The 14842-nt window shown below is 38.7% G+C and overlaps 2 protein-coding genes across 3 annotated transcripts in view; one reads left to right on the top strand and one right to left on the bottom strand.

Moving 5' to 3' along the window:
• Nucleotides 1–3486: 3486 nt before the first annotated feature.
• On the bottom strand, nucleotides 3487–8448 carry MED21 (mediator complex subunit 21). The gene is given in 6 exon segments (XM_033118486.1): nucleotides 3487–3866; nucleotides 3868–3953; nucleotides 4492–4592; nucleotides 5130–5172; nucleotides 5174–5245; nucleotides 8407–8448. Coding segments are annotated over 6 exon segments (432 nt in total). The 3' UTR covers nucleotides 3487–3778.
• A 5038-nt stretch (nucleotides 8449–13486) lies between these two features.
• The window catches only part of TM7SF3 (transmembrane 7 superfamily member 3), a 28834-nt gene continuing 27478 nt past the window's right edge, over nucleotides 13487–14842 (top strand). The window contains exon 1 of one of the 2 annotated variants that reach the window (XM_033117226.1): nucleotides 13487–13880. In XM_033117226.1, coding sequence (XP_032973117.1) covers nucleotides 13790–13880 — 91 coding nt within the window. In that variant the 5' untranslated portion in view covers nucleotides 13487–13789. The remainder of the gene's footprint in view (nucleotides 13881–14842) is intronic. The other variant, XM_033117225.1, reaches the window with a different exon arrangement.

Raw genomic sequence — 14842 nt, 5'->3', positions numbered from 1 at the left:
TTTTCGTATTATTTATGCCATGTTCTTCCTTGATCAAACTTGCCTAAGTTATCAACATAATTACTCTTTTGAATTCACAGCTTCAGGCTTTCCTAATTCTCTCATGGTATGTTTCTCTTCTTAATTTCTTCTGTTACCTTTATTTCCTTCCTTCTTTCAGTTTAAAGCTTATCTCATTAATTTTCAGCTTTTTTTCCTAATATAAGTTATACTTGTATTTCCTCCTACATGCCTTAATGAATGCCACAAGTTTCTACATAGTTTTTTATTAAGTTCTGAATTATATCCTAATCTCCATCATAATTCCTCTTTATCTCTGAGTTATTTGTTGGTGTTGGGTTTTTAATATTCACCTTTATTAATTTTATCCTGAATGTGCACATAAGATGTTCTGAATAGATTTATTATTTCAAGGTAAGTGCATGCCTCTGCCAGCTTTGCCTTAGACTTAACTCTTGGGGCTATGTGGTGAGTCATGGGATTTTCTTCTACACAAGTGAGTGGTGTCAAATAAAAACAAATCTAGATTTAGGTAAGAATAGACTACTTGAAAAACTATTACAAGGGGTAGAGAGGAACTATTGCGATTGGGGCAGAAAGACTACAGCTATAGAAGAACGCTTTGGTAAGGGTTGCATCTTCAAGATGAGGTGGAAAAGGACATTTTTTAAAATAGGAAGTAAACCAGGCTAGAAAAATCTGTGTGAAGATGGGCGGGTGACATAATGGACAGCTGATCAAGGAATATCTTTCTTTGTGGTCAATTTCAGGAGGTGTCATTGAGGAGGAACTATTCTACATTATAGTACAGGGGCTTGTGGGGAAAAGGCCTAAAGTTTGATCAAGTTAGAGGACATTTTGTCCAGTTAAATTACTTGTGAGACAGAGTGGGAAGTTGGAGGGTCTGGGTCTGGATTTGTAAGCAAAAGGGTGATACACAGATCTTATCTTAGTCATATGGGAAAAGGTAGTTCCTTGCCATAAGCCATTTTCTGGAATACAGTACGATGGAGGGATTTAACTGTTGCTGTTTTCCAGGAACACAGGGTTCAAGTAAATTCAGTACCGTGGCCAGGTACTCCATAGGCAATGGACAGGGATATGGGCTGGAATTGTTCTACATGTCACACTACTCTACATTTAGCATGTCGTGAGTGGAAGTATCCTCTCTGGCACTATTATGAGGGAGAATTACATGTACAGATGTTTATTCCAATAATATACTGGGGGTGCCAAAAACATGTATACATCTTAAGACATTACCTATGTATTACATTTTGAAGTTGAATTATGGTAGCAATGTGTAGTATGATGTTTGCTCAAAAGATGGCATTAATCAAATGAATGCTAGTGTCATTCATTGTATTACAATTTTAAGTTTTTTCCCTTTCTTAAAATGTGCATACATTTTTTTGGCACTCTCTATTTATGGTAGAAGCCATGACCAGTGTATCAGATTGATCTCAAGGGTCCTAGCCATAAAGTTAAAATTTATTTGCTCCATTTGGCATGGCCCAAATATGCTTATGAATGTTTTAAATAGGACCAAAATTTAACAGCCTTTTAGCATGGACCAAAAGTCTCCATGGATGTTTTGGACGGAACCAAGTGTTCACTAATTCTTAAAACAATTTAGATCTGGGTAAAACGGAAGGGAGGGATGGATCAGGGGATGAAAGACAAGAACACTTACTGATTTGGGTCCTCCAGAAGCTGTGTAGTAGACAGCAACATTATCATTGCCTATACACCTATTTCAGCTTTGAGGATCTCCTGACCCAATACACATGTCCACCAAGATGATGGCTAGGAGAAGCTGTTATATACAATCCACGAACATTTCAGAATGGGCACTGTCCTTTTTCTACAATTCCTTAAACTGGAAGAACAGGCAATTTCAATTATAAAAAATTTCTTTCAGGGCAGGGTAGTATTTTAACAGTAGTCAGTTTACCAGCGTAAGGCTGCAAATTTTCCTACTTCTCTCTTGGGGTTAATTATATGAATAGGGTTCAGTATTTTGAAGATTATTTTCTTTTGTGGTTAGTTACCTTCTACGTCATGCCAGTGTTTACATTTTAAGTGATGTCAGAGAAATAAGCCTAACATTTTAAATATCTATGAGTATGGTTAACATTTAATATTACTTTAAAACTTAATGATTCTATAAATTGTATTACTGGAGTTAAAATGTGCTTCTAAGCAGTACTTTTCAAGAACTGTGGAAGAGCTTGATTATGATGGGAATAACATGCAGAATCTCTATTGTTCTTACTCTTTCTTAAACTATGGATAGTAACAGATTGCAAGAAATGTAGTTCTGAACATTCTGAAAACTGTAGCTTAGGGAAGATAGAACCAGTTACAATGTGGAACACATTTTAACTCCAGATTTCTAATGGAGACAATCAGTGGATTCAAGTAGATCCAACCACATATGGTTATGTGGATGCATAACCACATTTAATGCTGACACAAATGTTAGCAATAACAAACTAAGGTGCGACAGAAAAAATCAAACTAAAGTAACTGATGTACTGGAAGTGTGTCCTGGTTAGATCACAATGCAGCAATAAAGGCTGAGAGGTTAACAAGATCAGAAGACTGAACCTTCAGATAAAAAAAATAAGTATGGGCCGGCCTGATGGCTCAGGTGGTTGGAGTGCTGTGATCCCAACGCCGAGGTCGCAGATTCGATTCCCACATGGGCCAGTGAGCTGCGTTCTCTACAGCTAAGATTGTGAATAACAGCTCTCCCTGGAGCTGGGCTGCCAAGAGCAGCCGGAGGTTGGCATCGGCTGCTGGGGGCTGCTGAGTGTTGCAGGCAAGAGCTGCTCTGAGCTGCTGTGAGCGGCTGACTGGTAACTGGCAACCGACTGCCTCAGCCGGTGGGAGGGCAAGGTTCCTAATACCAGCATGGGCCAGGGAGCTGTGTCCTACACAACTAGACTGAGAAACAACGGCCTGAACCAGAGTGTGGCGGCGGAGGGAGGTGGAAGAAGGGGGGAAAAAATGAGAAGGAATCGATGACTCAAGGAACACACTTTACTGTTGGAATTCAGGTGGAAAGAAAAAAAAAGGTGAAAAGTTATGGAAAAAAATAGTTTGGGATGAAGAAAAATTCTCTCACAATAACAGGGATATTCCAGACAGAGAGAGCATTCTTTGTAGAAACAAGTATGGAAAGGAAACAGAATGGGTATGAAGTTCTGGAAAAAGAGGAAAGTTTCCATAAAAGTGACTTAATCTCTCATCCAGCCACACTAACTCTCTTTGTTTCTTGAAAGCAAAACAGTTTCAGAAAACTTTCCTTGCTCAAGCTCCAAATTTATACAATGTCACTTCAAAAGAGGTGGAAGGACACCAACCTAAACTGAAATGTCTATCTCTACAGTTAACACCTCTCCTCTGGCCTGAGGGATGTTTGATTTGTAAAAAAACTAGAAATATGACAAAAATAAAAACAGAAACTATGTCACAACAGAATTTTATGGTAATTTGTTTAATTATGACCATTAATGTAAGAGCTGCCTCAATAATTTCATTTGGATAATAAAAAATGATAGTATAATGATGGTTTAAAGCTGGTTCAATCACAATCTTACAAGCTTATTTATCAAGAGTGAAAATAGAAGACTATTAAAAATAGCTAGAAAGATAATGTGTTATAGTGCTTAATGTTTCTGTAACTGTTGGTAAGGCTTACATCTAAATCTGATGCAGAATTCTTAATGCCATTGAAATAGTTCTTTTCTCAGCCATGTGGTATACGCTGGTACTATGAGTCTGGCAGAGACTGGCTATGGGTACCGCTTCTTGTCTTCAGCTGTGACTGGGCAATATCAGCAAGTGCACTTTGTATCTTTCAGAAGCATGTCCCCTCGATAAACAACATCCTCCAGACATGTAGCCGCTTCGTGGTTTTCTTCTTCTAGCTTATACAAGCTAGCAGCCTTTATAAGACACAATTTAAAAATCTTGAGAAATGAAAAACTCGGAGATTAATGAGTAGATAAGGAAAGAAACTGCAGAAGTAGTTACTTTTAAATCTGGATGACTATGCAGCCATTGTGATAGCTTTTTCAATGGCAAAAATTCGAAATCAGGGAACTATAAGAGTTTTTCCTGTATGAATTATTTAAAGCAATGAATTTTCAATAATAGAGCTCCGGATATCTATATGTGACACCTATCCATACTGCTTTGGGACACTATTATTCTACTCCATATCCAGAATGCCACCCTCCTCTCATTCTTTGCTAGGAAAAGAGCCAACCTGAGAAAAATAAGAAGTTTCCTTATAACTCAAAATTGGACAGCTATATATATACTTCACAGTCTTTAACAGACTACACTAGTTCATAATGAATGAAACTCCCATTTAAAAAATATAATCTTAAGCTTTAAATATTTTAACAAGAGGCATTAAATCTATCTCCTTTAATTCAAAATTGCCTATTAGCAAAGTATTCAAACAAAAGAGAATTTTACCTGTAAAGCAGCTGTAGATTCTTCACTGGGCAAGGAATCTATCAAAACATCAATGTCTTTTGCTGTTCGTGCAATCAGTGCTGCAAAAAGCTGGGCATATTCTAGAGAAAAATATTATTAATTAGGGTATTAGAGAAGCTCAAGTTTTCAGAAATAGAAATTAAATATTAAGCTAATTAAACCAGAAAACCATGTAATTTTTTAATACTAGGCTTCTAATAATTAAAGTGTAATTTTAACACACCAATCCTATTATATGTTTGAGAATTACCTTTAATATTAACTCAAATTGGGAATTAACTATAATATATATCATTTATTAGGACAATATGGCAGTTAGTTGAATAAAGGAATCTATAAATGGGATGCCTTCCTTATTAAGGTCCCACAAATATAGCTAAATTGATACACATTTTCCTCTAAAGGAATAACAATCTGTTATTGGACATGAACAGAATTATAGCATGCTATGTAAATTGACTTTAACAAGTTCATATCTTTTATGACTTGCAGTAATATTCTCAAACAATAACATTTTTAGAATGCCATAATTAACTTGAATTTCTCAATAAATCTAATTTTAAAAGATTATAAGTAATATGAGAGTTTAACCAAGAAAAGCCAAAAAATCCATTTACCTTCTGTGGGATTAGCTGGCTGATCTTTGTTAATTGTTGTCTGAAATATTACTAAAAGAGGCAGGAGGACCACACTGCTGTAACACTCCAATTGCATTACAAAACTGGTCTGCAAGCTGGAGGCCAAAGAAAACATGTCAAAGTTAGAAAGGACTTATCAAATTTAAGACTTCTATTGGTAATGGCAACAATAGTAAGTTTCTATAAAATGATCTCTGAGCAAGGGATAAAACAGAAAAAAAGTAATTTTGTATAAAATTAACCAGTAACAGTGATTAAATGTCTTAATCATGCAAAGAAATTAGGTTTGGTATCAATCCAGTTGAAACAGTTAAAAAGAAACACAAAATAATCTTTGTTTCCTTCCAAGGTAAAAGAAATATATGCCAATACCCCTTGCAAGCACAAGTAAAGACTTTTTTGAGGTAGTCATGGTAAAAAGCAATTTTGACTTACAAATATCTAAGTATAGCTCCAGAGTAAATAAAAAAAAAAAAGTATGATTCGTGTACAAAGTATATGATCCCTTTTCTGAGACTACAATAGTTACAAGTGTAAAGAAATAGTGGGAAAAAGACAGCACCATAAGTATTCAGAAACATTTTTCTCCATGATTTGAGTTGTAAACACCTGATGCTCTAAAAGTATTCCTCAAGAAGTTTTGAAGATCGAGAATGCCAATTCCTTACCATCTCCAAATTTAAGACTTCTATCCTCTCCAGCAATTTCTCTCAATAGTCCTGACCTCTCAAATCTCAATTTCCTATTTCCAATCAGTGAATAAGCATTTCCACTAAATTCTCTGCAATTATTTGAACGAACAGAACTCATAGTCAACTGATTCCTTTGTTTAATATCTACATTGTATTGAGATTTTCCTAGTCAATCAGTCAACTTCAGACACTTGTTATACTTTCCTTTCATCTTCAAATCCTGATAGTACTACAAATCTTTCCGTTTTGTTCTATCTTCACTGATACTGTGTTAGTTCAACCAATTACTTCACATGAGAATTGTTAACAATAATCTCCTTATTGTTTTCCAGTTCACTGGTATTTTACCCTGCTCAAAAAATTTGAGCTCACTCCAGCATAGTCTTCAAGATAAATCTCCAATTCTTCAGGCTGTTTCAAAGCTTTCAATAACCTAAGTCAACTCTACTCATTCATTTTCTATTGCTCCTTCACATACAGAGGGTGCCAAAAATGTATACACATTTTAAAAAGGAAACAACGGTATTAAAATTGTAGTACTCAATAAATATTGACAACAAAAGATGACTGCAAGTCACATGTATACATTTTTTTGACACTCTCGGTATACCTGACTAGTGATAAATTCATTCCAGACTACAGAGCTTTTGCTCACATTTTGCAAATGTAATGGAGCAGTAGTAAGTGCTCAGAAACTACAAATATGGATTCTAATTCTGGTTCTAGTAACTTGAGTTGTTTTATTTTTAATTTTTAAATTGGAACCATTCTCACATTACTATTGTTATGAGGAATAGAGAAAACAAAAATATTCACACAGAGGCTGTTTGCTCTGTCCTTCAAAAGCTCACAAGATCTATTTGTTCAACAAATATTTATCAAAAATCAACTTTATGACAAGTAATGTATATTTGTAAACATTACAGAGGCACAGGAACAAGATCATTTCTGCCTTTATAGAGTTCTCAGAGGGTAAAACAAATGTTATTTTAATAACTTTAGAAACAATTACAATTCAGATAAATGCTGATTGCCTCTAATTTAGTTCATATCACTCTATATTCCAATTTATTTCAACACTTACAGTTGAAAACACTCAATTCATTACAACTCCTTAACCACATACTGCTTTTGCATTATTTAAATGTCTCTTTGCGTATCAGACATCTTTCTAATCAGACTGTAAACTCCTTAAAGAGTATCTCTCTACGAACATAATAGTGCTTATATACACAGTAGGCACTCATACTAGTTAACCTCTCCAAATTCCAATTATCAGCATGCCTACCCTGGAGTTAAAGCTGTATTCACTTTGTCCTTGGTCTCCTTTTGGCTACAAGACATGTAGGAATATGCAACATTTCCCCTAAAATAACATTTCTATCCAGCAGCATCATTACAATTTGATTTTGTAAACCCTCAGAGGAGTATCTCCCTGAGAGAGGGTGGCTGGCAGCCAAGTCCAGTCACTACAGGTAGAATTTATCTTGTTGAATTCATCAACATTTAGGGGCTGGCGGCCTCAGCCTTAAAAGGTCTTATTTTATACACACACAGAGTAGATCAGTTTCTCAAGAGGAGAGTCACACTCTTCAAGTGCAAAAACTGATGTAATAACAAGAATGCCAACTTATTAGCTTCCAGTGAGGAAAAAACTGGCAAGAGATCGGTAATTAGATTTTCCAGTTAACACATTCTCTCTCTCTCTATAGGCGTCTTACCTGGGACATCAAATTCTAAATAGAATGACAATGCGAATATAAACTACCCATAGAAAACTACTTAACTCTTAATGGTAATAAGTACATGAATCCTACAGTTTGCATAGCTTTCCACTTAGGCATAATAGGAAAAATAATAAGAAGGATTAAAGTAAAGGGGGACCTTCTTACAAGACATGACTTTCAACAGGATGTAGACTTTTGGGAAAATATTAAAGAAGACCTAAACAAACGGAAATATACGAGGAGTAGAAAATTTACTATCATTAAGGTGTCAGTTTTCCCCAAACCGATTTATGCTGAGAGTGGCCAAGAGATGGACCGAGGCCCTTGATCTGTAGGAACCAACTAAGATGAAACAAAACTTCTCATCTCACCATTACTCTCATCCCAACCTGAAAGTTTTGGCGAAGGAATGTTCTCGGCTAACATTTAAAGATAAAGATACAATCAAGAGCACGGGTGGGTTAAAATGATAAGGGCTGGAAAAAAGCTTCGGCTTCTTCCCTCCTCCCAAGCGAGAAGACATCTCATAAGCACCACTGACAAAATACAACTATTCCCAGAAAACCTGACAGGAGCTTGAAGCCTGAGAGTCCTGGGAGACAGCCTCCCCTTCTCAGGCGAAAAAGGATATTCCCTCTCGCAGCTACCGCACCGCCCGGCAGCCGGCCTAAACCTCCCTCCCTGGTCGCTGTGACACCTCACGTCGCCCTATTGCTTTCTGTTGAAACCTACCGCCCCGTCTCAGTCCGCTTCCGGGTTTGGTCCCTCGAGCCCCTTTTCCGCCCTAAATTTACCTCAGGAAAGAGGAAGACAGACTTATCGAGGGAAATTGCTCACCGAGTTCACCGCGTCCTGCAGCTGTGTAAGCCGATCCGCCATGTTCCTGCAAGCAAAGGGACGCTAAAGCAGCTCTCGCACGCGATTGGGTGGCTCTAGGACGCCTCACGGCCAATCACAGGGCTGCGTTCTTGGAAGGGGTAGAGTCAAGCAGAACTCCACGCCCCGCGAGGGGGGTGTGGAACTTTCTTGATGCTTACTTTAGACTAGCTCCAACTGGGAAAAGTTTGACTTGGGCCAACTTTGAGTAACTTGGGGACAGCTGGGTGTACACTCGCTTTTGGGGTTAACATACTGTTCTCCAGGTTACTAGGTGTTAAACACTTTATGGAGGTTGTTGGATTCTGAGATTTTAAAAAGTGAATTTCTCCTACCTTCCCATATATGTATTCATTTTAAACATCACCTTGAAGAACTTATTTTACGTTGTTTTTGCGCTCCAGCTGGACCACAAAACACATACACAGCAAGGAACTCAAGAATACTTGAAAGTTGGGGGAGGGGGTTATCACTTTGTGAGGAGTGTAATTGTTTTGTACATTGTTTTGTACACCAGAAACTAATAATTAAAAAAAATACTTGAGAGTTACGTTTTGTTTAACTAAACAAATCCAAATTAAAATTCAGGCAATCAGGAAGGACTGGGTGAGGATCCTTCTCCGTTGCTTTTGAGTGCAGAGGGCCTTACCCAAGTTAAAACTGGGTACCTGCTTTAATTCTGAGTGCGGGTGTGCTGGGAAAGCTGACACATGTGAGATGTAAAGCGTTCGAAATAAGTACTAAATTGAGCTATATTGACTGTGTCGGTAGAGTACGGAGAAGGAAGGTCTCGGTGGGCAAAGGTGAAAACAACATTTGGAGTTAAAAGGTAAGATGTGAACCTAGGCAACTAATAAACCTCTTGGTTGTGTGACAGTGAGGAAAAAGTGTGAAGAACAAAGGAGCGTTAGTGGAGAGGACAATGGAGGTGTACCCTGTGTAGTCATAAGAGAGGAGGTTCCTGGAAAATAAGCCAGATGATAGGAAAGGCAGGTTCAGTTTTTAGAAAGATAAGCTGTGCAATTTAGACTTACGAGTTGGGACGACCTATTAGAGTTTAAGTGTGAAGAGTAATAGTATAAACTTGGTATTAAGGAATGTTAGCCTGGGGATAGTCTGGAAAGACAAGTAAATGACTGGTTTGTGGACTTGGAAGAACTCACATATGTTCTTTCTCAGGCTGATATTCCCCGACTACCCTCCTAGGGTGAGAAGAGGGTGGGGGAAACTATCCATGGGGAACTGGCTTGTTGGATTTACCTCATCCCTAGCTGGGAAGCTCCACTTCTGCTTCAAAACCCCTCCCCGCTTCCCAAACAATATCTGCTGGTGCCTAATTTGAAACCTCTCTAGGTGAGACACCTCCCCCCGCATAATGGGATTAATAAAAGATAACTTCAACTTGTTTTAGCTGTAATTTGGGGTGATCTGTGACCTCCTCGCACTCCCCAGTTGAGACTTACCTTATTTATTGAATGCCTACCATGTGCCAGGAAGTATGTTGAGTGCTAGGTTTGCAGAGATGAATAAACCAGGGACTCACTAGGTGAAGGGTCTTGCAGTTATCCAAGAATGAGATGAGTTTGGCTTATATTAGAGTGTTGACCCTGATAAGAGAAGAAAGGCTATTTTTGAAGGAATAATTAACATAGACTGATGACTGGTTGGATACAGAGGGATTAAGGAGAATACTAAGTTTTGTAACCTGATTGAAGAGTGTTGGGGCGCCTGGGGTAGAGAAGCCACTTCAAGACAACTCATGTTATGACACACCTTTTGCCCTGTCATTATCTTCCTTACAGATATTAAGTGGCTCCACAGAGACCTCAGGTTGATGTCTAGCCCTCTATGCCTGGTTTTCAAGGTTCATTATAGTCTGGGCTGAAATACTAAAACTAAGTATTTGCTTATTATTTGCTTATTTATTAGACTCCTTGTAATTACCTAAATGTGCTCTACTGTTTCAGATTTCTATGCACACCATATAAGACACATATAATTCTCTCTTCCTCATGTGAAATGCCCGAATTTCCATCCATTTTGTTCCTTTGTTGGTTGGTCACTCAGCTTTCAAACTCTATTTGAAATATCTTTTTCTTTATAAAACTCTTCCAGAAACCCAAATTAATTGCCCCCAATCATTACCACAATTGTTCCTTACACTTCTTTTATTGCACTACTGAGGTGTAATTATTCGTACATTACTCCAATTCACTCACCACCATGCTCTACTTGGAAGCAGGAAACATATTTTTCAATTGTTTCCGTATTTCCAATACCTAGCACCAAGCAGTTATTCTGCCTCGTAAAAGCCACTGAATGCGTATTTATGGACTGAATGAATGATTTCCTAGCATAATGATTTCCATATAATAGTTACTAAATAAACATTTATTGTCTTTAATAAACACAGTCAAAGTAATGTAAGCTGCTACACACAAAGAACATGAGTTAAAATACAGAGTGAAGGTAACATTAGAATGGGATAAGCTAAAGGGGCAAGTGTAACAGAGAGAGGTCTTTTCCTGCCTTTCCCTTGAATCCCTGCTCTCATCTCCATCCAAAGTGTCTAGAGTTTTATCAAATATATAGGATAGGTTTCCTCCCTCCCTCCCTCCTTCTCTTCCTTCTTTTCTAAACCTTAAGTAGACTTTATGGCTCTAGTTATCTATATCCTGAATTGGGGAATCTTGTCAGTTTTTGTGTTTTCTTTCAATTCAAAGGAGTAACAAACTCATCTGCAAAGCTGCTGAGTCCATTTACTTCTCAGGTTTCTGGAACTCTTACATGAGCAAGGAACCCAAGCTGTCACAGTATTTCAGAGCCAAGATAATGAGAGCTTCTTTTACTGACACCTCTGTCACCTGCTGTCCTCTGCAGGCACAAGGAACTACAATGCAAAGGTATGGAGGGGGAGAGAATGAGGTTAGTTCAGGGAACTGAAATGAATTCAGTGTGGCCAGCATAGGAGAGTTTGGGTGTAATTGCAGCAGGAACCTGGCCAGGTGGACAGGAGCTATATCATGAAAAGCCTTATGTTTCCTACTCAGGAAGATGAACTGTTATCCTGAATGCTTTTATAGGAAAACCTTTAAAACTATACATATCTTCTTAAAAATTATATTTTCTTATTCAAAAGCAATATACATTCAGTAAATTTTTTACAAAGTGCAGAAATGTGCAAAGAAAATCATTCTTAATCCAATCACCCTTATGATTTTAAACATTTTGATATATATATGTATACTTTTTTTAACCTTTCTATGAATATAAACATGGATGCATATTTAAAACAAAGTAAAGCTCATACTATATTTATTGCTTTGTAACTTCACTTTTCATAAACACTTCACAATCAATCAGTTGCCTTTAAAACATGATTTTTGAAGGGCTACACAATATTATATGCATGTGTCACAGGTTATTTAATCATTTCCTTATTGTTGGGCATTTAAGTTTAGTTTTTTTCTGCTATTGTAATTAACACCTTGAACAGTTATATACACTAATTTTTATACATATTAACATAGTTATATCTAAAAGTGGAATTATCATACCAAAACTATGAATATTTTAAAGATTTTTGATGCAGATTATGCTATAGAAGTTTCAAGTTACACTCCCACTAGTCCTATCTTAGAATGTCTACTTCTTAGCTTTTTTACTCAAACTTTTTTTCATCCATTTGTATTTCCTTTTATGTGTGTCAAATTCCCTGTTTATGTCATTTGCTAATTTTTATTTTTTATCATGAGCTTGACTTTTCATATTAAGGTTTTGTTTTTTGACTTTCATAAAATTAAAATTTTCAAGTAGCCAGACCTACCAATATTTTTTTATGGTTTCCTCCTTTGCTTTTTCCATTTAGAAAGTTCCTCCCCTGAACCTTTCAAACCACTTCCCGTTTGGTACTGCCAGATTCCAATTGAGTTTTGCTCAAATAAACTCTTAAAATTAAAAACAAGAAAAAGAACCATTCAGAGATAAGTTTTTTTTAAAAAAATTATTTCTTCTAGCTGTTATGGTTGTATTTACTTTGGGATTTCATTTTGACTGTGAGATAGAATTCTAATCTTCCCTCTTCAATATCAGAACACAACTTATTGATAATCCATTACTGATTCAAATGCTACCCTTATAATCGCTCCTATCCTCTTCTTGGGATTTCATCTACTGAGAGCTACAGGAATGGGCATGTGGGAGAGTGAATAAACGTCATAGGAATAGACAGTGCTACCCAAGGCGTGAAAATTTGGATCAGGCAGAGGGAGAACAGGAAGAGTTGTCACTGTTAACATAGTTTGCTACAGACTTTCAGCTTAATAGGGGATTAATCAAATACTGTATGTAATTTTCAAGATAGTTGCTCATTAAAATATACAAATGAAAAATTTAAAGAGCAGGAAAAGGAAAGCAGGGCAATCTTCCCCAAATAACTAACTTTCAGTCTATAAATCTAATTCTATCATTTCACCTGTCACATGGACTATTGTCCTTTAAACAGCACTCAGGCATGAGATTCGAAAGTTGTTCAGGTTAAGGTCTTGAGTCTTCGAGGATATTTTGCTTAGAGAAAACGAAACGTCACTGCTATTTTTAAATGTGGTGCTCCTCACCAGCGTAGTAACCACCACAGAAACAGCATTACCCCCGCACTTTCATACTAACATCTGCCTGCGAAACTAAGGCAATTGCTACGGGGAAAACAATTGTTCTTGCGTTTTGAATACCAGATTTTTTTAATTTTTTTTTTGCAAAGGACCGTTAAACTTGGGAGCAGAAGCCTGGAGACGTTAAGCCGCAACAGAAAGAGTTATTTTTACTCTAACGGTGTTTTTCGTAAATGGGAAAGATACAAAAGAGAGAAGTACAGGTTACACCACACAACTTCCTGGGGTCTCCTTCGGCCCCCGCGCACGAGTGCCGGGACTGCCGCCCGCTGGGAGCCGGCCGTGCGCCAGAAGGAGGCGCGCGCCGCACAGGGCTACGCCGCGGTGTCGTAAAAGGGGCGGGGCGGAGGTGCCGTGGTGGGTGGCGGGGCGTGATTACCCGGAGGGGCACTTCTTGCTGGGCTTGGGGAGAGCGGCTGAGGTAGTACGCCAGCACGGCGGACCTGGCAGGTGTGCAGCGCGAGCAGCTAGCGGCCGATGGTGCCGGGCACGAGCACCTGGCCGCCGAAGGCGCCGGGCGCGAGCGGCTGGCTGCGGATGGTGCCCGGCGCGAGCACCTGGCGGCCGATGGTGCCCGGCGCGAGCGCCCCGGGGTAGCGAGGGCGAGGAGGGTGCGTGGCCCGGCGCACGCCCCTCTTCGAGCGGGGCGTTTGTTGCGCCAGGCCCAGGCAGCTATGGAACTGCTTCGGCTCCTGGCCCTGGCGATGATGGCGTTGCAACCAGGGGTGGCTGGTGGAGCCGAAACCGTCGGGAACTCCAGCGTGGGTAAGGTCGGGGCGCCTCGCTTTTGCAATCGAGTTACTTTTTAATTTATTCCAAGGTCAGAATCCACTCCGGGGCCCGTCTACCCAGCGGGAGAGGTGGAGTTCAGACCAGCAGAAATGGATCAGGGTCCTTTCCTGCAGAAGTAAACTCCCTTTGCTAAAGAGGCCTTCCTGTCAACCTCCTAATTTAGGCTAGTGAAGTGCGAAGAAATACTTAACTCACTTGTTCAGACATGTTATTATTTCCTTCAGGGAGCAGCCATGTTTGTGGGTTTAATTGAACCACTATAAAGCACCTCTTTGCTCTCAAGTGGCGTATCTGAGTCTTTGGCCGATTGATGGCCCTTCAGGCAGCAGCCGGTTTTTACGCTGCAAAATCTAGATGCTTTTCGAATTGGTAAGCTCGACAGAGTTGGAGAGGAAAAGTGAACTCAGAATGGGACTTTAGATTGTAGGTCATGTGCTTGATGAGTGGTTTTTCGCAGTAGTTCGTGGTTTGTTAATGTATAAACTGACAAAGCACTAATTCTGCCAGGCTGATAATCATGTGCTTTTTTCCGTGAGATAAAGCACTTTCTTAGTTTTGTTTTGAGCATTAGACTAGTTGCAGTTCTGAAACACAATATTTTCTGAATAATATGATTATGTTCCTAAATGTTTATCTCTGAAAACCTCCTGTGCAAACTGAATCCTAGAATGTTTGCATAGGACTTAGGGCCCAAACTGAAAAGGGCTATTATATTTTTGCAGAAAAAATAGCCTTTTTTATGACAGGGCACTAACATAACGTTCACTGGTACAGAATGTGCCAGGTGCTTTTCATGGAATTGTTATTTAATCTTCATAACCCTGTGAAATAATTACAGTCCTCACTTGGCAGAGGATGAAGTTGAGCCCCGGGATGATGCTCACTACACAAGCAAACAGCTAATAGGGACACAGGCAGCATTTGAACACAAGTGT

This window comes from Rhinolophus ferrumequinum, chromosome 10 (genome assembly GCF_004115265.2).
Source record: "Rhinolophus ferrumequinum isolate MPI-CBG mRhiFer1 chromosome 10, mRhiFer1_v1.p, whole genome shotgun sequence".
NCBI classification, from domain to species: Eukaryota; Metazoa; Chordata; class Mammalia; order Chiroptera; family Rhinolophidae; genus Rhinolophus; species Rhinolophus ferrumequinum.
Note: the sequence above shows the minus strand (reverse complement) of the source record. Positions and strands in the feature narration are given on the sequence as shown.